Source organism: Numenius arquata, chromosome 10 (genome assembly GCF_964106895.1).
Source record: "Numenius arquata chromosome 10, bNumArq3.hap1.1, whole genome shotgun sequence".
NCBI classification, from domain to species: Eukaryota; Metazoa; Chordata; class Aves; order Charadriiformes; family Scolopacidae; genus Numenius; species Numenius arquata.
The window spans coordinates 14977937-15003906 of NC_133585.1; the positions used below are offsets into that span (position 1 = coordinate 14977937).

At 39.8% G+C, this 25970-nt stretch overlaps 1 protein-coding gene across 1 annotated transcript in view; it reads right to left on the reverse strand.

Annotated features, from left to right (window-relative positions):
• Positions 1-25001, reverse strand: part of ANK3 (ankyrin 3) — a 215328-nt gene extending 190327 nt beyond the window's left edge. The window contains exon 1 of the mRNA XM_074155343.1: positions 24888-25001. Within this exon, the coding sequence (XP_074011444.1) occupies positions 24888-25001 (114 nt within the window). The remainder of the gene's footprint in view (positions 1-24887) is intronic.
• Positions 25002-25970: the final 969 nt, after the last annotated feature.

The following is a 25970-nucleotide window of genomic DNA, read 5'->3' on the forward strand; positions in this document are numbered from 1 at the left end:
ACACCGACCTGATATTGAGAACCGTCCACGGAGTTTAGTGCAAAAACCCCCACTGATTTCCATAGCGACTGGATCATACCTGAACTGATCCAGGAATGCACAAGTGCAGTAAAGGTACAGCTGCTTGTATGTGGCTCACGCGTTTAAACGAGAAAAAAACGTTCCCAGTTATGATCAACTTCTGTAAGTACTGGAAAGACAACGCTGAACAAAAAATTCAGACCAGAGAAGGGTAAAAAAAAAATACTGAAGGTACATATGAAAAAGAATAACAACTAAGAGATCTAAACGCTTCATAATTGAGTACTCTGTCCCCGATTTCTACTTCCAAACTGAGTTTGTATCAATACTTGCAATCACAGAATCACAGAATATTTTTGGTTGGATGGGACCTTTGAGATCATCGAGTCCAACCAACAAAAAAACAAACAAAAAACTACACACCAACCACCAAAACAAAAAAAAAAAAAACAAACCACAACCCCAAAATCCCAGAACACCAAACACCAAAACCAAACCAAAACAAACACCCACAACCACACACCACCCCACCCACAAACAGACACAATAAGTTGGCCCTTTGCAGGGTGGCCAGCCTTCTGCAAGTAAACCTGTGCTACCTTCACCTTTGATTCCAGCTGGCTGGACGCAAATAAACTCTGCTGTGAAGACCATCTCATCCCATCTCTTTAGATGCTGCTGTGCTCCTAGCATGGCTCTCCACGTTAACTCCACCATTGGTCTTAGGAACGCAAGAGTCTACCAACATAAAAGGCCACGCAGGTCTACTCATAATCTACAATGCAGCCAGAAAACTGAGTAAAGGCTTTATGTGGATACATTCAAGTTCTGGGCATATGGGCAATCCTAGGATAGCAGCACAAACATTGTGCCAATGCCGTTCCCATACATTTTTTTTTACTAAAGGGATGGCTAGGAAAAAAGCTGCAATGAATTCCCACACACGTGTGAGGAACTGCCTCTTTGCAGAGGGTTGAGTATTTCCAAATGTCTTTGGCAGCCCAGACATCCACAACACAACACACATAAGAGCTTCCAGCTGTATCTGGCCTGTGAGCCACAAGTTTCTGGTCCCTTGTCAGGTACTAGGAGAAAGCAGAGCTCTTAACCTTCCAGGGACAATTATACAGAAAGTCATTTAAACTGAGAGGCCAACAGGGGTCAGCCCTGCCTTAGCATGGAGGCAAAGACAAACGCAGATGAACAGCACTTCCATCTCCACCGCCTGTGGCGCAACACAGTCAAAAGGCACATTTGGAAAATACATGAGACCTGAATAATTACTGTTATAAAACAACTCCAGACATGAAAAAGCAATAAAACATTTGACAGTAGGAGCCTTCCAAAGGAAACTTCTGAGCACTCTGACATTAGTCCAAATTCATCCCAATTCTGCAATTTTGTACCTGAAAGAAATATGGAAGAGAGCTGGTGGGCTCAGTTTCCCTCTCACGTGCCCACATACATTCAGAAATAGAACCAAGTTTTTTGTTTGTGCATCACAACTAGTGGCTTCAGCACTGCCTGGACATGGCAGCTGTAGTACTTGCTGTCACTCCAAGAATGGCATCTCCAAGACAGACTTGGTGTGCACCTTCAGCAGTTGGCAACCTCACTTGTGGGGTGTTTGTCTACAAGAGAGCAGTTTTTACAAAAAAGGAAAACAAGAAAATTCTTCTTTGAGGAAGACTCAAGGTAGTTCATGGATGTGTCTAACACCACCATCAGTCATCTTACACCATGAAAAGCATGTATGCTGCATGGATATCCCATGCCAAGGAACATATGCGGGCCACAAAAGCATAAAAGAGAAGCTTGGGCAGTAAACCTAACACTGCAACCAGCTGAATAGACAAATAGTCAAGAAGTGGCTGTGCTTGGCTAGGATGTCTCTACTGCTGTGCTGATTTCAATGATGAAACGGAGCAAGTGCTTCAGATACAGCAACGTGCTTCAAACAGGCACGCACAGCTCCCACTGACTGCAGCAGGAGCTGCACGGGCGCACTCGGGAGGAGAAAGGAGCCCTTTGTGTCATACCAAACACTGGAGCATCCATTAGATGATCTACTTTTTAGTCACACTTTATCTCATGATCAGCTGGGCTGGAATACTGAACACATTGTCAATTGTTTAATGATGGAAAAATAAAGCTACAGGCTGCAGTTGATGTTTACTAAGGTGTTGATGAGCTATTCATTTTATCAAGGCAGAAGGCACTCCAGAAGAAATGCTGGAAAATGTAATCAAATGTTGAATAATATTTAATACTGTTTCTATGTCATTGTGGCTGTGTCTTTTCATTGGTACTTTGTGATAAATATACAGCATACCCAGTAACTTATGTGTGTGTACACACACATACATGTAAACTCATATAAATTATAATTTATATGTGTGCCTAAAAATATATTTACTGTTTTAAAAACCAGGCTAATGCTAACCCTCAAAAGGAGTATAAATATTATGGGTTGCCTCAGATTTCCTGTGCTTACTCAAACATTGATAACTGAATATTGCAGGTATATTCCATACACTACAATAACATTAATGAGAAAGGTGAAATTTAACCCTTGTAAAGAAAAGTTCTACTAATTAATTAAAAAAACCCAAAACACAAAACCCAAAACAACAAACAGCCACCATACTGCAGCCAAAATGGGCTTCCAAGATCTGCTACTTAGTCCTACCTTCTGCTCAGTCTCCTGAGAAGCCACAGGCAACAAATAACACATTATCCATACAAGGACTTCAGTACAGCGTAACAATTTCAAACCTTCCACTTTCATTCTAAAATGAATAAATTAACGAACAAAACAAATCAAACACAGAAATCATTCTCCTATATAATTACTGAGAAGACCACAGGCCAGATCAGGAGCAGGGCAGAAAGGCTTCCAGATTAATTTCTGTCACTTTCAGTAGTCTTTAGGAGTTTATATTTGCTTACTTACAAAAATGTGTCTGATTTTACTGCTTCACTATAAATACACTCAGAAGTTTCCATTTGAAGGTTGCTTCCTTATGATATGGCAAGAAAACCCAGCCTACACAATTTTCTTCTTTGAAGAACCCAGGAATCACTTGTTCCTTTGGAAAAATGTTAGTGTTCAGTATCAAAAGAAGGTGCAACTGGAATGAAATGTATTGATTCTTTTTCATACAGACAGCAGACTCTGCAAGCATCTAATATGCTCTTTATATAAGCAAAATAAAGTTACATGGTTGCAAAGAAATCACACATTCCAATTGATTCTAAATAACGACAAGAAATCTATTCTGATTCCTCTCTGTCATGTATATGCTGGTAGGCTTAAATGAAAACTCCCTTGGAAACATTAAATGGGATAAACCTGCTTGCTATGGTCTGCTTCTTTGAGGTTTTCTATGTAGTGGAACTATTTACATCTGAATTAAGAGAGGTGAGAGACTAACCATTAACAGAGCTGAATCTTGTAACACTCCTTTCAAACAAACAGGTAAATAACCACCTAAAGCACAACCTAAAAAGAAATTAAGTCTAAACTCTCCTCTCCTTTAATAAAAATGACCAGAGGTAGGGGGAGGGATTTCAAAACACTGCTCATGGTTCTTTTCTTCTATCACAGTTAAGAAACCTCAGTCCCTCCTTCTATTTCCAAAGACATTCAAATCTCTGCTTATGTTAAAACATCATTAAAAGAGAACACCATTAAGTTTACCTGTCAGTTTGTCATAGCAGAGCATTTTCTGGCACTTGGCAAGTCATTCCTAGAGGACTTCTTCAACATATGGCCAAATGTTACATAGAAAGTAAACTAACATATGTTCAGCGTGATGGAAGGAAGGAGGAGGAAAGCAGAAAGTGTTGGTAAAAGTCAGTCTCTGGTAGCATTCATTTTGTTTTCCACAAAGGATCAAGTCTAAAGATTCTACATCTTTGTCTTCAGCCCTATTGCATTTGTCTGTAGTGCTGGGAGAACACTTACATCTACACAATCTGTAGCTTTCTCTTGAGCTTAAGCCCCCTGATCAGTAAGCATTCACTGTACAGTCAGTCAACACGAGTATCACACCTGCCTTTGCTTCCTCCCTGGCATATCATTTGTACCTTAGCAAACGCTTTGATGTTACTGATGCTGTGACTCATGCTTCATGCGGAGCAAATGCATACCAACCTTCATCAACCAGCTTTTTTCAGTTTCTTCCTAAGAGGATATTAAAATATTTTAATGTTAAAGGTCGGAGATTTAACAGCAACATGCCTTTTGGGGTCAGATTTTCAAAACTCATACTGTTTTGCTTTTTCACAGTCACTTCTGGGACCAAAATTGCAATCAAGTTTGTGGAAACAAAAATAACGGGGCTTTAAAATTCTGACACCTGCATAATCCACCACAGGACAGAAACAAGAGAACAGCAGTGAACCCTAAAGCTAAAAGCAAATCACTGCCAAACCATAAAGTTCTGGGAATTGGGCTCAGCTATGTTTTCCTTCTGTTTCCTTATAATCACAGGAAAAGATAAGCCAGTTGACAGGTTGGAGACATAAGGAGCTTTTGCAGTTGGACCTTTCCTACCAGCACAGGTAGCAACTTGAAGTTTTGATGGTAATGGGGAGAAAGCAGAGTCTGAATTGAGCCTACGGAAGTTTCACTCATGCTCCTAATCAAACCAAAGCCACATTGATCCCGCACGTACACAGTTACAGTGGGAGAACAAGATGGTTCGTTCTTCTGGGATTTTATCTGTTACCATCAGTAAAACAACTGAGTGCATACCAGGCACCATTTTTTAATCGACAAAATTGTTCTGTTAGTGGGTGAAGTTATTTAGAACCTGGAGATATTGTAGAGATGACAATTTAGTAACAAAAAACCCCACACCACCTGTAGGCTAAACAAAGACACTGAGAATATGTTTTGAAAATGTATTCTTTTTACCTTATGCTTTTACAACTGGAACTACAAAGGGCTACAGCACAATCTGTGATCCAACTAAGCGTTAGAGGCTGGAAGATGGTTCTGCTTCTATTCAACAGAAAGAATCAAGCCATAAAAATGCTGAGGTTGCATTTTAACCTTAAAGTTAAGCTGCAAGTCAAAAAACCAGTGCTCATACACTCTTCTCTGCCTCTCCCACCCACCTCTGATTCCACCCACCGGGCCAGCACTGCTGTGCCCCCAAATCACTGGTGTCCATCCAAAGGTGAGTCAAACACCTGTAATACTAACATGCAAATGCTGGGGGTGGTGAGACAGAGGAAGAAGAGGAGTTAAGCCCTGCAGCTTTCAGTGACAAGTGGCTGAATGAGTCTAAACAGACCGTTGTCCAAGAAACATCAGGCCACACTCCAAGATCACACTGAGACTACAACTAGGACTCTGACTTGTTTTCATCCATCTTAATGCCCTGTTGCTTCTCCAGGGTCATCAACATGTTGTAGCTCACAGTATGATTACAGATATTCTCTAAAAGCCAGAAGACAGATGAGCTGCTATGTTGTAAATGAATCTATATTCTCCTTTTTTAACATGCAGTATTCAGTTTCTCAATAATCAATGCCACCAGTTATGAAGCAATTGCATTACTGGCTGAGGAACTAATGGTGCAGGTTTCCTTTGGCTGTATTGATCAACACTTTCTTGGTTTGGTCTCCAGACATCCACTCTCTATCTGGAAAGGCTTTTTGCAAAAAGCAAAACACATCAAGCCATGATTTTTATTAATTTTATCCTGGAAAAGAATATTACATATCGTTTACAGGCATATTACTTCAACTATTGACTATGCTGTTTATCCCTCAGAATTAAAAATTTGCATCTGAAGGAAGATATTCCTTCAGCTGATTCAGGAGATTAAGCTCAGTTGTAAAACCTTGCATGTTACTTTGACTGGTAGAAGTCAAGAGCATATTCCCGCCTTCATGCAGAACCAGATCAAGGGCAGTCACATTGGCTTTGAACAGTCTAATGTGTGTCCACAGTGAACAATGAAAAGCCCTGAAGAGAGAGTTGTTTAGATCCTGGAAGCAGAACATGTGCATTAGGACAGCAGTGTCCTAAATATAGCAATACGGGGCTTTGGGAAAGCTGCTATAACTAGCTTGCAAGGAGCAATGGTCTAATAAAACTACTGTTTCTGGAGCTTCCTTGTGAAGAGTCAGCAGAAGGATCTTTGCCTAGTGATCAGTGTGTAACAGGCATCTGTAAAGGGGAAAGAATCTTCCTGTATGAAAGGTTTCCATTTTAATCCCATTGAAACAGCAATGCAGTGTTGGACTCTTGCCTCTGCTCACACAGACTCCAGCCATCAACTAGAACAAGCCTTCCATTCTGGAACATTAAACTTTCAAATCTTACTGGTTTCAAACTCCCTGATACTGTGAGATGGAAGAAAGAAAACCTCGTTCTCGCATATAGAAGGTAACAAATCCTTTTCAATAGCAAATTGTCACATCTACAACCACCATCAGAAACTGTAGCTCAGCTCAAGGCAGGGCAGCCAACAGAGCTGAGTGGCTCTAAAATTAAACAGGCAGGAGGGCATATTCCAGACCCAGGGAGCTGCGCTCCTCGGGGCTCAGTCCCTGGAAAGCTGAAGGATGGTCTGCTACCTACAGTACATACACTCTTGCACTCCTCTGCACCCTCACCCAAAACCTGTTACATTTTCTCCCACCCACTTGAACACAGTGAACTGAACACCACCAGCTCTCTGCAGCTGGAGCATCATGACCTGCACCCAGGCTTCTGAGGTCTTCCCTTTGTGCCATCCAGCCAGCGGCTGTGCTCTGTGACCTTCACACAGGAACAAACCCCCCCAGGGGTGCTTTGGCCTGTTTACACTCATTGCTAGTCTTTGGTCAAAGCAACTGCATCTACAGTCCTATAACCGCTGATTGCTTTAGCAAGGTGCAGATAGATTTCACACAGTCCACGTTTCCCTTGCAAAGAGGGGAGAGGCCAAAGCCTTTAAACCATAATAATTTAAAAACCACTTTCAGATTCTTAGGTAAAAGCATTTTTTTCTAAAGACAAGCATAGTTTCATAATTTGTATCTCAGGCTACCAGTAGTAGGGCACAAATAATGGGATAAATTGTGGTTTAAAACGGAACAAACTAAGAACAAAAGACACTTGATAATTGAAGAAGTCCTACCAGAAACTCTGGATTTATCTAACACTTATTTCTTTCCATTTGTACCTGGGCACCACTCAAAGTAGTTAGTAATGCAAGATAAGAACGCATGAGAATCAAATAAGGATCCTACAAACAAAATTATTACACCAACATTTAGCATCATGAACCTGAATAGCCTTGGAATTCTGGGAATTTTGCTACAGCCTCTCCAAACCAATTATTTATTGTTTAACAGTTAGGGTGCATAGTCCTTACCAGCATAAAATGCTACTGGAAGAGAACATTTGATAAACATGCTAGGAATATTAAAAGTACCATTTGAACATATCTTTATGTAATTCAAACAAACCATTTCTCCATTTACAGGGCTGGGATTATCAGGCTTATCTGCTTGCGTTGTTCCTACTTCAGGAACTTTTTATCATTTCCAAACAAATTATTCAGACATAATGGTCTCTGACTCAAGAGATGTTCTATAAGTTACTGCTTAAGCATCTCTCAGGTACACAGATTTTGAGAAGCACAAATACACACAGAGTACGTGTAAAACTCCACCTCTCCTTATGTAATGCAAATTTTGCACGCTTGCTTTCTGCAAATGAAATTTCCTAGTTTCAAATGCATTGCCCTTGAGGTTATCAAGTGATGGGATAAAATAATGAAAGGTTTACAATGTTACAATGAAGGTCAGTATACAGTGGACCGTTTCTTTTGTCTCACTTTTCAGGATGATCAGAGCACTGGGGCGATAAGAGGGAAGCTAGTGCTTTTATGTGATGCAAAATCATCAAGCTGGATGTCCAGTCATTGCCTGGTGCTGCACTGCAGCTTCTGAAACAAATCCTCGCCTGTCCCCAATGACATTACGAGAGCTCAGGGCCTGCTTCTATTTTAAAATGACAGAAGCATTTTCCTTTTCAGTTTGAAAATATTCTTGATCGCAGTATCTGATCTTATTATTTTGAAAGAATTACCATAATTTATAACAGTATTCATTTATTAAGCATATACACGTGGAAGTTAAATAAAGTGATAGGAAAAAAGTGTAAATAGCACACATGGAGCCCACTGCGAACGCAGATGGAATTTCTATGGTTCACCTGACGCTTGTCTGATTTAATGAAGACAGTAAATTGCACAGCACAGTAACTGCATTCCATGCTGCATACACCACCGTGCAGCCGCAGCTACTGGGGACAGATATTCCCTTTCCTCCAGCGTTACAATATTCTCTCCGATTTAATCACCACATGGGATGTTGCAGAATAGTCTCTAGGATATGGGAGAAAGCCTGCAACATAAGCATACTAAGAGGAAAATTACGAGGAAAAATTCTTATTTTCCTGACCCCTACCCTCCCCATACATAGAAGTTGAAGAATAGATGAATTCTTTGTCTGGTTGCCATGAAAACTAAGAGATGTAGCCTTACCTCAGAGGAAATGATGTTATGCTCACACAATGAATAAGAAATGAGAGCTGCATGGTTCTACCTCAGCAACACAAAGCTGACTCAAAAGAGTCTTTCTAAAACCCAGGCATGTGAGGATTCTAATCAGCTCTGTTTATAACGTATGATCATAGTTAATTGTTCATTAATTCCACCATGTCATTTGTTCAGAGATTATACCCTCCACATAATGAATGTTTTGGGGTACTCTCCAGCAGAGGAAATTAAAATAGATAATAGCTGTGATTTTAAATAGTCGTCTTAGCAATCTTAGGTTTGAATCCATTGACCTAAACCAGCTTTTAAAAGATTTCAAAGCATCAAAAGATTGTCTATTCTCTTGAAAAAGGAAACACCACATACGTGTAAATCAACATGCCTACAGAATTGATGCGTTTCTCTCTAGCACTTGGCCTCACCCTGACAGCCAGCTCCCTACAAAGCCTTCCCCCTCAGGGGATGGGAAGGTGGAGGGCCTCGAACCTCCAGGTGCATAATTCACCCTCAGTTCAAGCAGACAGCCCAGATTTTAGTTACTTGCAATTAGTATTAATACCATCGCAAACGCTGAATGGAATAGCCACTAAAAGAGCACACAGCATGAAGTATCTACATTAATGATAATGGAGGTGTTCATGTTTCACTCCTGGATTTAGGAAAACACTTTAATAAATTAACTTGCTCCAGTTTACAAGATGAGATATACTTGTGCAATATCACAAAGAACACGCTTATCTGAATAATCCCATTACTTTACTATTTTAGTGCTTATTTGAGCCTCCAGAATCACAGGTATGTCAAGAACGACAGTAAATGCTTAACCGCCATCACCATGGGCTCGTATTTCATTTCCCTTGCAGTCTTAGGGTAAGTTGATCCTTAATAGTCTTTTCACAAGACTGAATTTGCTATAGGGTCATGATGTATTTGGAGGGATGTCACAAAGAGAGCAATGTTAGTGACTGAAATGGCTCCCTTTGCTCAAAGCAATAAAAGAAATATAGGAAAAAACCCACCAGATTACACAAAAATTATTTTAGGAATCCCTCGCTGAATATAAATGACACATTTTAATCAGAATTTTCAGCTTTTCAAAACACTTGCAAAGGAATTTAAAAAAAACAAAACAAAAATAATTCCGTGGTTCAACATGCCAAAACAAAGCTTTCAAATGACTGATTTTTTTTTTCATTTTCAAAATTTAAATCAGCATTTTATGGAGTATTTGGTTTCTGGTTTTTAAAATTTATTTATTTTTCAGAATATGTTCATTTTTTAATTGACTTAAATACTTTGTTGAGCTTAAATCAAATACAGTTTAATAATCATATTAAACTGTATTTTTCAAATTAAGAAACTCTTATCTGAGAAAACTGGCCTGAATTAGTTGCTAGGCTTTAGCCAGTATGTTCCAAATTTACATTTGTGACATACAAATAATAGCCCAAAGGAGAATTTGTATACTTACACTTTACATATTGGATTAATACCTCTGTAACACTAGCCATATAATGAGTTAATTAGCTGCTTAATAAGCATGATTAAATCAATAGTTTAAGTGCAAGTATCAGCTGTGACTTAGTGCTAGGTGGGCCTTCCTTGCCTTATTTAATGGACTTATCACTGTTCTCATCTTCACGGTTTTCTCACTGTCAGTATTTGACTATTGTTTACTGATGTACAAATATTGGTAACACAGGTTTTTTAAAAAAAGCACCTATGAAGAAAATAATGTCTTTGAAATGCCATTTTTTTTTAGTTGATCAGAATCCCCAATATTTCAATCCACTGTTCAAGGCAAACGATGTCATCTCCAGCTCACATGTGCTCACACCCAGCCTTGTTCGCACCGCGCTAGGATAACTGATAGCATTTCAGGATTGACCTTTTCTTATAAAAACTCTCTCTTCTGATAGGGTAAGCACCATTCAACACACCACTTAAGACTGGACTCAGCTTTAAGCACACAGTGCTCCCTCTGTACTCAACTGAATTACAAATAGGCTTAAACTTAAGTGCACGCTTAAGTACTTTTCTGGATTAGTACCAGAATATTTAGCACTTTTGACTAACCAGACCCAAGACAATGGAAGCAAAGATATCGTGTAGTTTGCTTAGTCATTTGTGAGCTCTGAGAAACAACGGTGCACCTTTTTATTGTCTGTTTTTCTGGTCGACAGCTGAAGCAAAAATTCAAAACGATTTAAAGATTTCAAAACCAGAAGCCGCCCGAAGTTTTTCTTTCCTGTCAGCTCAACACATAAAGCTGATCAGTCTATCAAGTTGCAAAATATTTTGCTTTCTGAAAACGGAAATCTGTGGCCAACACATAGCATCATTTTTCTGTATGTATTTCAGTTGCAACAGCTAACACATCTTTTGCAGCTAGAGGTTTTTAAAATCAAAGGGACCCTTTCCTTGATTTAATGCAAAAGAACTTAGTTCTCTGGAGAGAAAGATCTATTTAATTCCCCACTTTCTGACGAGATAGGTGAGTTTCCCCTCATTTGCAGGCTACGCTCCAAGTGGTTTGAATCCCTCCCACACGCACTCCCATTGCATTTGGCGGCATCATTCAGGAAAGGCAACAATGCCATGGCCCACGGGTCAAAGTTTTTAAAAGTCATTCCAAGTACAATGTAACTAGACTTAAAGACATGCAGCATCTTTTTAAGTGAAATCTTAATGTTTGTAATACTTCACAACGGAAGAAAAATGTTCTCTAAAATACCAGCAGTGTGTTAACAGCCCAAGGCCGAAGGAACAGCTCTCCTCCACTGACTTCATTGGACTGTTACAATGCAGCGCCAGGGCAGCCACCAAGAGTCTCCCACAAAACATAACTGCCCTTTTCTCATTACAGAATGAAGTCTGAAATCCAGCATTACTATCACTACTCTGCTATTAAACATTCTGGCTCTACCATTTACAAAAAGTCCATGTTGTCATTCTGAGGCTGGTTAATACACTCCCTCCGAGTTACCTCTGACCTTGTCCTCTGCTACCACCTCCCCTCAGCAGCCATTAATGTCTCTTCATCAAACAGCAGGATGAATTCAAAACAAGGTTGCTACATATCAAACCTAAATGGCACTGCTAGAAAGTCCTCCCTAAAGCCATGCAGCTCTAATCTGTAACTGCCAAGTATAAGAACTATAGACAATTGCATTTATTGAATGACAGTAACCGGCTACCCGTGAAATAAAACTGATTCCAGGCAACCCTTACGTTCATGACACTTCAAATATTCATTTTATGTTTCCATGAACAAAACTATCCGAGAGGCAAAGGACTGAATATTCATCTGAACAATAAATACATAATATAATTGATATTAATAAAATCAACTACCACTAGTTAACACACATATTTCTAAAAAAATAATAATAATGCTACTTTGAATAACTAATACAGACAAAACGGAACCCATGGGAAGACCCAATGTATTGCAAGGTTTCAGTCGGAAGCCTCCAAAAGCTCTGGCGGCACTTCTGCTGTTTAGCTCTGCAAGATCTCCCCCTGCTCCCCCACCAGTTTTATTTTTTCTCTTTGTATAGTTCCTCAATCTTTCCTTAAGATATTGTTTAGTTTGAATATAAATATAATCTGTGACTTTATTTTCCTCTTGAGATATTACCTTTGCTCATTTTTCAGGCAACTCTTTCAGACAACTATTTTCTAGGAAATAGGCAGGCACGGAGAGCGTGTCTTGTGAAAACTAGGACAGAGATTCTGACTTGTTAAGAAAATGTGAGAAAATTTTACCTCAAATGAAAAAGAAACACACAGAAGACATGAAGCTAAATTCTGTTTTCACCCCTAAACTTTAAGAATTAAAAATAATACATTTTGGTTAGCAGATTGCTATTCAGGGAACAATTGCTATTTTGCAGGCGTAAATGAATTGCTCAACTTCATACAAGAAATATTTTAAAACTGAGAAGCCCTGATTAATTTGTGGTTATCTCTTTGTATGTGGACCTTGAGAAAGCACTAGGCTACATACCCACAGTATAAATTCATGCAACCAGGTAATGGATACGAGATCTTGTCTTTTCAAGGACTTAATCAGATGCAATCTCCTGGATGTCCTCCAACCAATTAAATTTCTCACCTTGCTTTATAAAGCTAAAGGGTTTTTATCTTTTTGCCTACTTTGATGCCTAAATTTCTCCCCCTAACAAGGCAGCATTTCTGTCTGGGGAGGAGGGGTTCACAAGGACAACTGCAGTCCCACAGCAGCGATGCAATCAGAGAGCAGCAGCCCTGCAGGCAGCACTGTGTTTGCTCGCTTACAGTACGGCTGATGTTCTCAGGGAAAAGAGCCATTCCTTTAGCCATCTTATCATCCATACATCACCTTTACTGCTCACAGAGCCTATCTGCACTGTCCTGAAAGGAACCGCAGGGCTCCCTGAACTCAGCAGGGTTTGGAGCCCAGTCCCCAGCACAGACTGAATTTTTGCTGGCTTTGTCCTATTCTGCTCCCTCCCCTCTGGGGTTTTATCTACTGATTCAGCCTGGGCAAAACATTGTGGGTTAAAAGGAAGCTCCTCAGAACAAGGGGCTCATCCACCAGCAGCTAGTTACAGCCAAAATGAAACAAAACTTCTGGGTCAGCTGCTCCAACCACTCCAGTATCTCCCCTTTAATCGCTGCACCCGTTTCAATATCAAGATTATTCCTAATGCTTTCATTCCTTTTTTCTCATCTTCCTTCAAATTGACTTGTTTTAAAAGTGCACCAGCTCTGTTTGCTCATTTGCATTTGGTAGTAAACAAGGAGAAAGGGGCAGCTTTGCTGTTGGGAACAAAGGGCTACAATTCTGAACAGCTTCCCTGCGGACCTTGTTTGGTCACAGCGACTCTTGGCTTTCCAACCCAAGGCAGATTGTGCATGTGGTCTTTCAAGCTGAATTTATTGCATATGTTCAGTGGTTCTTCTAATTGGACCTATGACTTGACCACAATTCAGTGAGTTTAGCTTCAAGGATAACAGGCTCGTAGGTCAATAAGACAATGTTATAAAATACACTACATTTAGCCATTTCAGATTAAACTCATGCACTTCTAAAACCAGGATTTGGACAATTTTCCTGTATATCGGGTGGGCTAAACAGAAACAATTCTGAAAGAGCTTTACAAAATCTTTGCGAACAATGTGCGTTTCTATCTGCAATTTAACTAGTATGATCAGTCCCTCTAAAACAGCCTTTAGCCAATGGCTTAGTGTACTACAGGAAAGAAAATTAATCTAAACAACAGTAAATTGGATATTTATACTGAATACCAAGGGCCATAATTAGATTTGTTACCATGCCTGCTTCCTCTCCACCAAAAGCTTTTTAAAAAGCATATACTTCTCTAAAAAGCACATTTCTCCTCCAGAATTATGGCAAGACACCAGCGAAAATGTTCCCAAGAGTTGTGGACACAGCCAATAGGTCACACCCCAGGGCAGCACTGAGCAGCTCTGAGATCATTAAAAAACTATAAACCCTGCATGGTCCTTATTTTGTAGCAATGCCTTATGCAAGGCATGCAAAATATATTCTATACCAAGAATAGAAAAATAGAAATAGAAAAATAGCTTGCCAATTGAAGAGAGATCCTTAAAATGCACCAGAAGAAAAATATGGAGACATTTTACAGAGAGGAAAACCAGAGATTAAGTAAACTGCTTAAGATCAAACTGGAAGAGTCAGTGGGAGAACCCCCCCTACCCTTTGTTTGTTGCTTGGATGACTTGGAAGTTTGCATACTTTTATCTTTTATGTGGGTAGTGTGTGCTGAGTGTGCAAAACATTTATTAAGCCTTCTTTAAGCATAACCAGACATTCTGATATTACAAAAAAGGTAGACAGGAAAATATCAGATAGGAACATCAAACATACACTTTCCCATAACTGTTAAAAAGCGTTGGCTGTTCCTCGGGCTGCCCTACTTAGAAACTTTGACTGTGCACCCACTGTCATGAGAGATGTTTTCTTCTCAACATCTTTTTAATCTTTTCAGACTGGTAGAAAAACAGCAGTCTTTAGTTATCAGAATTTTGATGTTTAACAGCTTCAAAGTGCCGGTGGTTTCAAATTAAATCAAGTGATAGGAAAAACTAGGACTGCAGGTATCCAGTGGATTCACTGATTCTCCTTGAAGATGTTTTCTTTGCTTAGATATTACAAATGTAATAAAGGAAGCCTTTCCCACCTACTTCTCAGCAACATTTCACTATGGGATATTTTAACTTTTCAGAGTCTTGTGTAAGAAAAAGGAAACTGTTCCCAGCCACCCTTCAGAACATACTGTCTGCTACTGCCTGGGCAAAAACCACCTGTTTTGAGAGAGGCATCCTCAGCACTACAGGGAAATGCTGCATTTACTCACACATAGATTGAGGCTTTTTTTTAACTTGCTGCACTATGAGGTATTTGGTACACGTATCTCTCCTCTTGGGGAATCTTTCCCTCAGGCATCGAGAGCACTCCAGGCTTATTTGCCTGTGCTTCAAGGTCTAGTCAGCAGTCTATTTATGAATAATATCCACATTAATTTTCCTACAGTTTGGGCATGAAAACATTAGCCTCAGCAACAGAGATGATCGCTAAATTCATACAAATCCCAAGGGGGCAGGAGAACAGGTTACAGACTCAGATCATCCAGACACTGACATTTCGTCACGGGCCAATGGTAAATTCAGTTGATGAGATGGTTGCAAATGCTAAACATTAAGCCAGTGATTAATGAATGGAAAATGGTTGCAAATTCGGAGATACCATGGTAGGGTCCAGAAGGAGTGGTGATGCAGTTATGGGAGAAAGAAAAAAGCTGTGTGGGAGAAAATATTCAGCCTATGAAAGAATCTCATTTAAAGCTATGAACGCTTACATTTATAAGATACTCTGATTACAACCCTGGAAAAGTAACTTGAGCGTTATACATAGCTAGTTACAGTCAGTGGCTCAGTTCCACCTTTACCTTCTGTTAGCAAAATGCCCCATAAACTCATGTTGGGAAGTAGAGGGAATATCTATCCAGTGGATATTGCACAGCTCTGCTTTTCTACAGGTTCCCAGAGAACACTGAAGACCACCTCCAGATCAGCAATCTTTGGGACAACATACAAGACATCACTGGGAAGGACAACTGCCCAGCTAGCTGTGACGATCTTGCTTAAATGAGGGAAGTCAATGAAGGAGCGATTCTGTGTCCTGGTATTTAAAAGAAAATGAACCCATGTGCTGAACAGAAAGTGAACCCCACAACTGAATCTTCTATCAACACCAAATAGGGCAGGTAAAAGTATGGCTTATTAGAGGGTACAGACAGGATAGCATGACTGTGGTTTCTTATTTTAATACTGCCTTTAAGGAAAGCTCTTTAGAATATGCAAATCAGTGTGCCAAAACTGAAAGAAAAATATCAACAACTGCATTGACTTGTGAATTATTCTGAGCTTTGAGAACTCAGAATGTGATGCAGAAATTACTGGTGATGCTGTCATTTGAAGAATTTCAAAAGAAAAGTGTCAGAAGTTTGAAAAAGACCTTTTAACTTTTTCATCTATTCTAATGACTTGCTCTTTCAAATTGTCTTTTCATTAAAAAAAAATACCTATAATTCTTTTAGGAATCAGTGACAGAAATGTAACAGATTCATACTGTAAATTACATAAACACCCACACAGGCACATTTCTGAATGACCCAGGCTGGCCAACAGCACTGGTGTTGGGCTGAACCTGGCGTTCCAGGAGCCACTGCACGGGAGCAAAGGGAACATATTTCCTCTGAGATTAAATCCCTTGCAGCACCTATGCAACCTCTCCCAGTGTAAGTGCTCCCTAACACAGATGGAGACTCACCGTGGGAAGCAGGAGATGCCTGACTCAGGGCTATGGATGGACTGGTGCAAAGCACACAGGTGGAGAGTCACAACCAAATCCCTGACCACCACCTCCCCTCCTGCTCTTGCCCTGCACACAGACAAACTCACGTAGTATATGCATTACATATATGTTTTGCTGTATATAAATGCTTTACTCATAGAGGGTATGGGTTTTTATACTCAACCCGAAGTTTTCTGCAATCAAAGATGCCATGCAAGCAGCTGTTCGCAAGAGCACTAGCCCCAGCTCGGCAAATCACATCATCATTAGCAGAGAAGAGTATTTGTGTAACTCCCCACGGATATTCCTCAGCACTAGTGAACTATATGAGTACTTGAATTCAGATCGGTTACCAGTTGCTTGTATCAGAGTTCAAGGATTTGCATAATCATGGTGCTATCTTTTAAAATACGTTTAGGCAAAACCAGCAACTTAGCCGCTCCAGGAAATCCTTTCACAGCGCTCAGAATTCAGCAACTGCTTGTCTCCTGACTTCCCTCCCAAGTCTCTTACCCCAGCAGAGCCTGGATACTTAATAACATCTTATTTCAAAAGGTAGAAGCCACAGGGTTAAAGATAGGGCTATAGCTCAGGCTGAGCTGACTAGATTTCACTCAAAAAAAAGCATATGCTTTTCTGCTTTCAAAAAGTACCTTCCATATTCTACAAAAATACAAAAAATTCACATATTATACCCTCATCCCATCTATGCATATGTACTTAAAGGAGTATTACAAATGAGTGTGGAATACATGAACGTAATTCAAGCTCATTTAGTGACCAGTGATTTTCCCTTGATATGCATCAAAACCGAGAGCTGTTCAGAAATCTGCTGAGAATCTACAAACCACAATTTTCTATCAGTTGTCACGGACTTCTTTGAAGAAAGCAGGCAGTGATTTCCACTGACATTGGAACAGGTATCAAAGTGACACACACATCCCTTCCTTCACAAGGGAAGCAAGAGACAAGATCACAGAGTTTTTGATATTGCACAAATGACTAATGCCATGGGTGAAGCACCAGGCAACATCTGGGAACCTGCCTGGTCCCCGGTAGAGATGGGGCCAACAGACAGGCCAAGTTTAACACTACAGATGGAGATTTTTGTTCAGGTAGCCTCCTCTAGGCACTCTGATATATGTCATATCACATCCATGAAATAAATGCAGTCAGTGCATCTGTATAACTTGCCATGATGGGGTAGTGGATACCCATTAAGGTACCAACCTTCACTTCCTCCTTGTGCTTATGAGCAATTGGTACGTTAACAGAGGCCTTGGATACTGCTGCTTTTATAAATAAGTAACAACTTCTATAAAGCCCCATTAATTCCAGTTGGATAAATATGGACTAAGATATATTCTGCATAAACTAGGATTTCAGAATTTGCACAATTAACTAACCTAAAAATACATACAAATGAACCCCTTCTACTTCATCCTTTTCTCTTTAACTATAAACGTTTTTCAATGAAAGATTAGGAAAATACTGAAATGAACACCACAAACTGAGATTTAAAGTTGATAACTGTGATGGCACAACATATAATCCATTAGACCCTTCAGCTGCCCAATAAGTTAAACTCCAAAACTGTGAATAAAACTTTGCTGAACAACCAGTGAGTTAGGCAAAATATATCATTCAGGTCATTAAACCATAAAAAGTCTCCTAAAATAACGCTCAGGTGAAGGTGACTATAGAGTACAATATGTCCTGTATCCTTCTGCAGCTATAAAGGCAAAATAAAGGTTTAGATCTGGTACGTAATACAAAGGCATTAAACTGCTTGCTTACATCTCAAAGCACTAACAATCTCATGTGGGACAAATTCACATCACTAAACAGTCATGACTTTCTAAATAATGGAGAACTTCATCTTATTGGCAAAATTATTATTTTTTTTTAAAATATATTCATCCCAGAGTGAATTTTCTTTTAAATCAGCAAAATAATCTTATTTCAATCTAGTTCTTACTTTAATAAAAATTAGTCTTACTTTAATAAATACTGAAGTAACATTCTGTTGGATTTCCCTTTCAATTCCCCATACAGTGATATCAACTTTGTAAAAAAAAAATAAAAACAAAAGCTGACCTCTTTGTGGAGATTCTTAACTAGCCATCTTGCAGAGCACCAGCCAGCAAAGCAGAACTCCACACAAATACCATGCTCAGGCACCAGACGTATGAGAAAGATTTTTTACAAAGTGTTATACGACCCCAAATATCCACCAGAGATGTCAGGGCCTGATCTGCAGAATGCCCAAAGCTCTCAGCTGAAGCTGCAAAGCTCGAGGATACTTGATACCTTTGAAAATGAGGACATTGCTTTAAATTGTCTCACTTGCATGCACAGAATTATCCTCTGAAGGTACCTGTATTTTTCTACTTAATATATAGGGCTGTAGCCTAAGTTAGATAACTGAAGTCAGGAACAATGTGGGGCAACTGTAAAGTCTCAGTTGAGCTCATTACCTGAATGGGCACCCACACATCCCAGTCTAATGGGGAGGTTATAATATAATAATATTATTATATTATAATGAGGTTATTTCATACAGCTGCTAAAAGGCCTAAGAGGTTTCGAACTCGATGAGCATGCTGGGCCCGGTCAAACCCTTAAGGCCTGGTTCTCTATGCCTTTACAACGCAGTCCTGCACTAGCCCCACTGCCTCAGCCAGAAAAACCCCGTTACCACATTACCAGTGGCTTAAACAGCTGTATGAGCTGCTGCAGCAAATCCAGTCCTTTATTATCCACACTTCCCTTCAAACGAACGTAGGAATACATCAAGCTTTGTATGGGAATTAAGTAAATTAAAAAAAAACAACAAACAAGTCAACTCAGACTTTTTTCTTCTCTGTTTCTTTTCTCTACCCACATCACATAAACCAAGATCCCAGTTGTTAGCCCCTGTTCAGTCAAACTACATCTGATTGAGTCTAACACTCAGTTTTAGCAGGTGCTCAGTCAGTTCCACTAGTTGACAAATATTCTGGCTCTCAGTAGCAAACATTTAGTGAATGGCCAAGGGAAACTGTATCAAAGTACATGTGATTTGTCCTAAAGCCACCAAATCAAGCAAGTTAAGAGGTTGAAATAAGCTGTGCTTTGACTTTTGGCACAGGGCTGAATATTCATAATCATGTAAAGAGATTTCTTTTATTATTATTTTTTTAAATCGCTGTTCAGCAAACATCATCTTTGAACTTTCTTTTGCTTCAAAAGCATCCATTTTCCATAGAAGAGACCTTTCTCCTTCAGCCGTCCCCCAGACAACCCAAATAAAACCCAGCCTGGGTGGAAAAAAACAAAAGGATAAGAGAGTCCAATAATACCAACCAGGTAGTTGAAACAGTATTGATTTTTACTCACCGAGAGTCCAGCTCTAAATCTAGTCACTGAACAATCTTCCTATAATGGCGAGGTTGCCCACTGTTAGTCCTCCCTCTTCCCCTTCTCTTCCCATCACAAGCTGATAACATTAAGCATAATGTGGTTTATAACCCAAACTGACATTTGCATAACAACTAATGGCCATCCGTTGTGACGGCACAATCCTGAGGCATCAAGAAGGTGAAGAGGAAAAGGTGAATGTTCTAAACCTGCCTAAATAAAAATGTAAATGTATAACAGTGCAGAATTTTTTCTGGGTTTATAAACAACAAAGTATCACTGAGCATCACTTCAAATGATGCTGTAGTGCTACCCACACAATACAATGCAATCTTTTCATGCCTTTGGGGGTCATTTTCAAAGAAGGAATTGTTTTTCCAGCTGAATAGAAACACTCTTCCACCACCAAACCCCATGCTGGTAAGAATTCAACACTGCTAGTAAATACCCCATCGACCAGTAACCCGAAACATCTATCAAAAGTATCTTTCAACTATTTAATTAGATTTGCCTCATGGGCATCATGTCCAAAATCAAGGATATGATTGAGATTTTCCTAGTACCTAGGAAAGATTCATCGACTTCAACAATATTTCCTTCCAGCCCAAGTACACATAATCTTTTCATTTTCCAAAAGTTAGGTTCCCAGATGTTAGAGCAACATCTGCCAGGTTTGTGCCTTAACACAAATGAGTTAAGGAGCAACCATTTGTGCCCAACCTGTCTAGATTCTACTACTGTCCAGTTCAAACATTCAGAGACCATGAAACAGATCTTGCTAATCCTGAGATTTGTTTAGAAATCATGAGATAAAAAAAAACAAACATGGGGACTTGTACTTGTTAACTGAGTTAAAAGCCTCGAAACTCACATTTCAAACTTTCCCTGATAATTGCTCAGCTTGGTTGCATGGGAAAACTGCACCAGTTCCAACCTGAATTGCTTTTAAACCAGAGAGCAGTTCACAACAGCAACATTGCCTGTCAGAGAAAGAACCATCCATTTTCCTTAAACTTGTTTAATTATGACTGTAAACCAAAGAAGCCACTTGCACCAAAGCTAGTCTGCGCACAACCCTTTGCTCAGCTTAATTGTGTGGATGCAGATGGTGAACTTTTTTCAACTTCATGAGCTTCGTACTGAAACCTTGACACAGCTGAGATCCATAAAACATTTGACAGCCTGGAGAGAGCTGAGGAGGAAGAAAACAGTGGGAGTCTCCCAGTCGGGATACGATGCCTGCTGCCCCTGGGAGGTGTTTCCAGCTCTGCTACCTTGGGCAGTCCAAGCCTCCTCCCACAGACCCTTGCATCTGGGAGCAGAGCCCAGCCCAGGAGATGCATGAGCTCCTTGAACCCACAGAACAGCCGCATAGCTACAGGTTGATCATTCCTGACACAGCATTTCAATTTATACCCTTTAGAAAACTGCAGGGCAATTTTTCCAGCATACCTGAAAGTTGTTAAGTAAAACCTTTAAACACTGGAGCCTTATGATGAAATTACCAGGATTTGCAACATTGGCATCCATTGCTTTCCCTGCTGCCCACAAGTTTGCAGCAGCAGAGGATGTGACAGCAACAGCCTTTAACATCTCAGAGATGGCAGCAGCCAGGCTTTGCATTATGATCAAGCTATTCTGTGTTCCCAAAGAACATGCTAGCTCCTGAGCACTACACGCAAATGGAAACCACTTCAGTCCTACTGAATATTGTATAAAACATAAATCATTGAGTATGCACCAAGACCTACCCTTCTCTTCTACTATGTACTAAACAGAGAACACAAAAAAAAAATTTCAGAGATTCCACCTTTATTTTAGGAATGGCACTGACTAAGCAACTGTTTTCTTTCCAGATATTTTTATAGGATAAACAATTTCTAGTTTTCACAGACCAAACTATGCATGACTGAGCTGCACTATAAGGAATCAAGAAAGCCATCCTATCAATCACTTATTATTAAGGGTGGCTTGGCTTGTTCTGGGATACCATTTAAGGCTCAGGTCTGCCCTTGGGTGCACTCAAACTATTTGCAGTGGAGGACACTGCACAACCATTCAGAGGCAGAACTGCTTGAAGCTGTAATACAAACTTGGACAGAATAAATGGGAAACCCGTATAATGCAGATCCTTCACTGCACTCACTTCACTTCCTCACCCCACCCCTTTCTCTGACATGAGTTAAACTATTTAAGCTCTGGACCTTCAGAAATGTCTTGAATTCAGGCAAACAGAAAGAGTGTGGTGGGCCCAAAGGGTACAGAAGCACAGCACCACTACAGAGCTAAGTGTGGTGATTTGAAAATATCTCACCTTGAAACTAAATGGGATTGGATATAATAGAGGGGTTTGTTTTGTGTATATTTTTAAAAAGGTCATTTCTCTCATTCAGGTATTGAAGCAAGCCTTAACAGAAACATTATTACACTGTAAATTGCTTAACCAGTCAAAAGCAGTGAAGTATTACCCTCAGACTGCAATCCTCAAACTAAATAGGAACATAAATCAGCATGACTGTTGCTGCTATCATCAAGTCGAGGACACTGGCTGCTCCCACCAGCCTTACTTTCTAACCATTGGCTGCCTTGGTCTCCTTACTGTATAAATTATCCAGAAACGTTAGCACTCTCTGCTGTTCCAATGTGATTGGAAGACCCTAAGGGATATTTCTGTACACTGCTTAAGCAAAGGGTTAGCTTTGTGCAGTATCATGTGATCAAAAAAAAAACCCACCCCAAGTACTGCTTGCTTGTAGGTGGTGCAGAGGAACAAGTGACTCACAACTCATAGTGGAAAAATTGGGGGGAAAATGTTTTAAATAGTCAGAAAAGTACAAAATGGCAAACCACAATTATTGGACTTCCTACGCCCCATGTACTGGGTGGTAAAACCATGTCTTTGCTATGAGAAGACTGATGTCCAAATGTATGAATTTTAAGTGAAGCAATTACTGCTCTTTGCTCCATTCTCCTAGCGGAGAGAGCCTCTACATGTCCTGAATCTGCATAGTACTAAGGAAACCCAGAAAGAAACTGCAATAAGCTACCAAATTTCAGTGTGACATGAAGGAGGGGGGGGAAGAAGGGAGGGAGAACCCAACAAAAGCTTTTGGTGGAAGAAAAGCTCTCTATCTCATTCTTAAGATGCAGAAATAAAATACTGAAAAAATCCACACAATTGAGATTAATAAGTTGATATTTATCCATGTGCCACTCTGGTTGCTAAGAGATTTCCTTTCTACAGCACTGTGTTGTATAAACAATAAAGCATTTTTGTCCACAAAGCAATTGTCTCACCTCACTGAATCAAGAGTCTCTCACTGCCACATCCCTTCTATATTGTTCTAATTACAAACTCAGAGAAAGCACCCTCACACAAAGACAGTATACGGATGGGCACGCTATTGTTAAACTTGAGCACATTAAGTACAACGTGGGCTTCCTGCATCATGAGTAGAGTTAGCTGAGAGACCATACATTTTAGCTCACAAGCCATAGGTAAATATGGGTTGACGAGCCAGCTCCTAAAGTTCTTAACTGCTGTGGCCATTTTCAGCTGGGGAAAAAATACCCCACCACCCTGATAGATACATTACAGACCTGCACATAACCTAAACAGCAGACAAGAAAAATATTACTAATTCAGGCCGGTTTCAAATAGCAGCACCTCAAAATCACCCCCAAAGACAGAATCTTATTCTCACACTTTCCTTTATATTGGTAGATGATTCAGAAGATCTTTGCGTCTGCATCCACACAGAAAAAATACCTACAGTTAACATGCTGCAGTACATTTGCTGCAGCCATCTAAACAGTCTCCTAATGTGCTCACTAGAACAGAAGGCAGTGGGTTTCTTAGTGCTTTTCATTATGTGTAAGTACTGCCATGGCAGAGAAAAAAGAGAAAAGGGCAGGGAAACGCTGACTCTCACCCAACCAAAAGATGCACATATGTTAGAGGAAATCTACATGTCATTTAGGAAGAACATGCACCACTTCTCTGAGCGTATGAAGATTATCCAATCCCCCCTTAGGGGGATTTCACAAAGGCACACAGAAATACTACATACCCAGGTTTCTGTTAAGACAACTGGCTTCTTGATATGTTTTTGGAAAATTATAACAAAATATAGCCAAAGACAAGAAATCAAGGCAGGGCCTTATTTCCACGGAGCAGAGTACAAGGTGTCATTTTTAAGGACATATCCACTGAGCTGCCAAAGTGGCTGGCCTCTTTATCTGTCACTATGCCACAAACTATAACTATTTTGCTTTATATCTTAGAGAGAAACAGTAAGACTGGAATCACACAGAGGCTCCTGAACTGAACAATGAGCAATGCAGTGCTTACTGAATTTTTCGGGTCCTAGTGTGCTGGAGGGTTTTCTGCAGCTAAGACAAATCTCCAGCAGAGAAAAAACAGGCTCTGTGATCTCAGTCACATATTTCCCTAACAAAAGAAAGTTGCTAATAACAGATTGTTACAGCCCAATTCTGTAAAACAGCTCATCCTTCAGAAAAAAAAAGAAACATTGGAACACCTTATTTCTGTAACATTATCCCAAAAATGGGTGTTTCAGAAACCAAACATGTGACACAGTCCCAACACAAAGAAAAAAAAATCTGCCTCCACACACATCCCCTTAAGTACATGTATGTAAGGCTAAACTATTATGCTGTTAAACCTATGAGAAAGCACAGCATTTAACCTCACATCATGGTTACAAACTATTTTCAACTCACAGACAGTTTGCACATCACGGTAACACAAGTGATTTTTCTGGGAAATGAATGTACACCACCTGCATCATCACTGCAATCAACTAATATCCAATTAAACGTTCAATTGCTTTGCAAACCCCACAGCCATGGTTATCAATGCTATTTTACAACATTAACACATTATTCCGACAGCTACCAAGTTACATGCAAGAACAAGCTTTGATACTTCAATTGCAAGGTAAGAAAATTAAAACAAAAGACTCCCTGTCAGAATTTGGCACAGATCTAGATACCTTTTTCTTCCGATCCCGGGATCTTTTTCTGTGTTTTCTTTTTTTCTCAGTTTCTTCTTCAGCATTAATTTCTAAATCCCTGTTCTTCTTTAACTGTGATGCTGCATGAGCCATAATGCATTAAAAATCCTTTACAACAATGCTCCCTTGTAAAAGGTGATTTCCTCGGGCACCTTTAGCCAGCCCTTACAGCAAATGTTCCAGTGATTGGAAGGAAATCTGTGACCAGAGCCAGGAACACATTCAGGATTCAGAGATTTCACAGAAGCTTGCAGTCACTACAAAAATGCATAGTTGCAGATTTCTTCCTATACCTTTCTGTACCTGAACCTTCATAAAACAGCGCAGCCATCGTAATGCATTTAACGTAATGAAAAAGACAGCTGGGACAGAGAAAGCTGTATTATGGCTGTATCCCCTGCCACCAGCTGGAAGTGTCTAAGTGACTCCACTGAAGGGGGAATGCTGAAAAGGAGCGCTTTCTATTAAAAAATATTCCAGAACAATAACATATGCTGTATTGTATTTTCTTCACTAATCCTAAAGCATATTTTTAAAACCTATTAAAAAATGCAGTGTTTATGATGTACATTTCTCAGCTAGTTTTGTATGCTAAGCCATGTAACCTATAATGAAATGGAGCAGCTCCTACTTTAGGTTAACTGCTGATGGTGACAAAAAATAAAATAAAAATTTCTTTTTACCATGGAGACCCTGACTGCATTATGTAGAAAACAATGCATGCATTGCCATATCTTAACAGTATGTCCTTTATACCCATTTCTCAATTCCAATACATTTTGAGAGAGGATTACAGAAAGCCCTGTTGTCTTTTTTTCTTTTTTTCTTTTTTAAATACTTATTACAACACATCATACAGAAAGAAAGATGTGATCACACTAGTGTGTGAAACAGGCATTTAATTCATAGGAGATTTCCTGGCACTGTTCTTTTACGTGGTCAGAAAGGGAAATCAGCACTATTTCCATGCAGTTGGAAACGTACTTTTAGGCTTTTATATCAAGGCTTGCTTCAATCATCTTACTATTTTTGCCACCTGAGTCCTCAATGACTGCAGCTTTT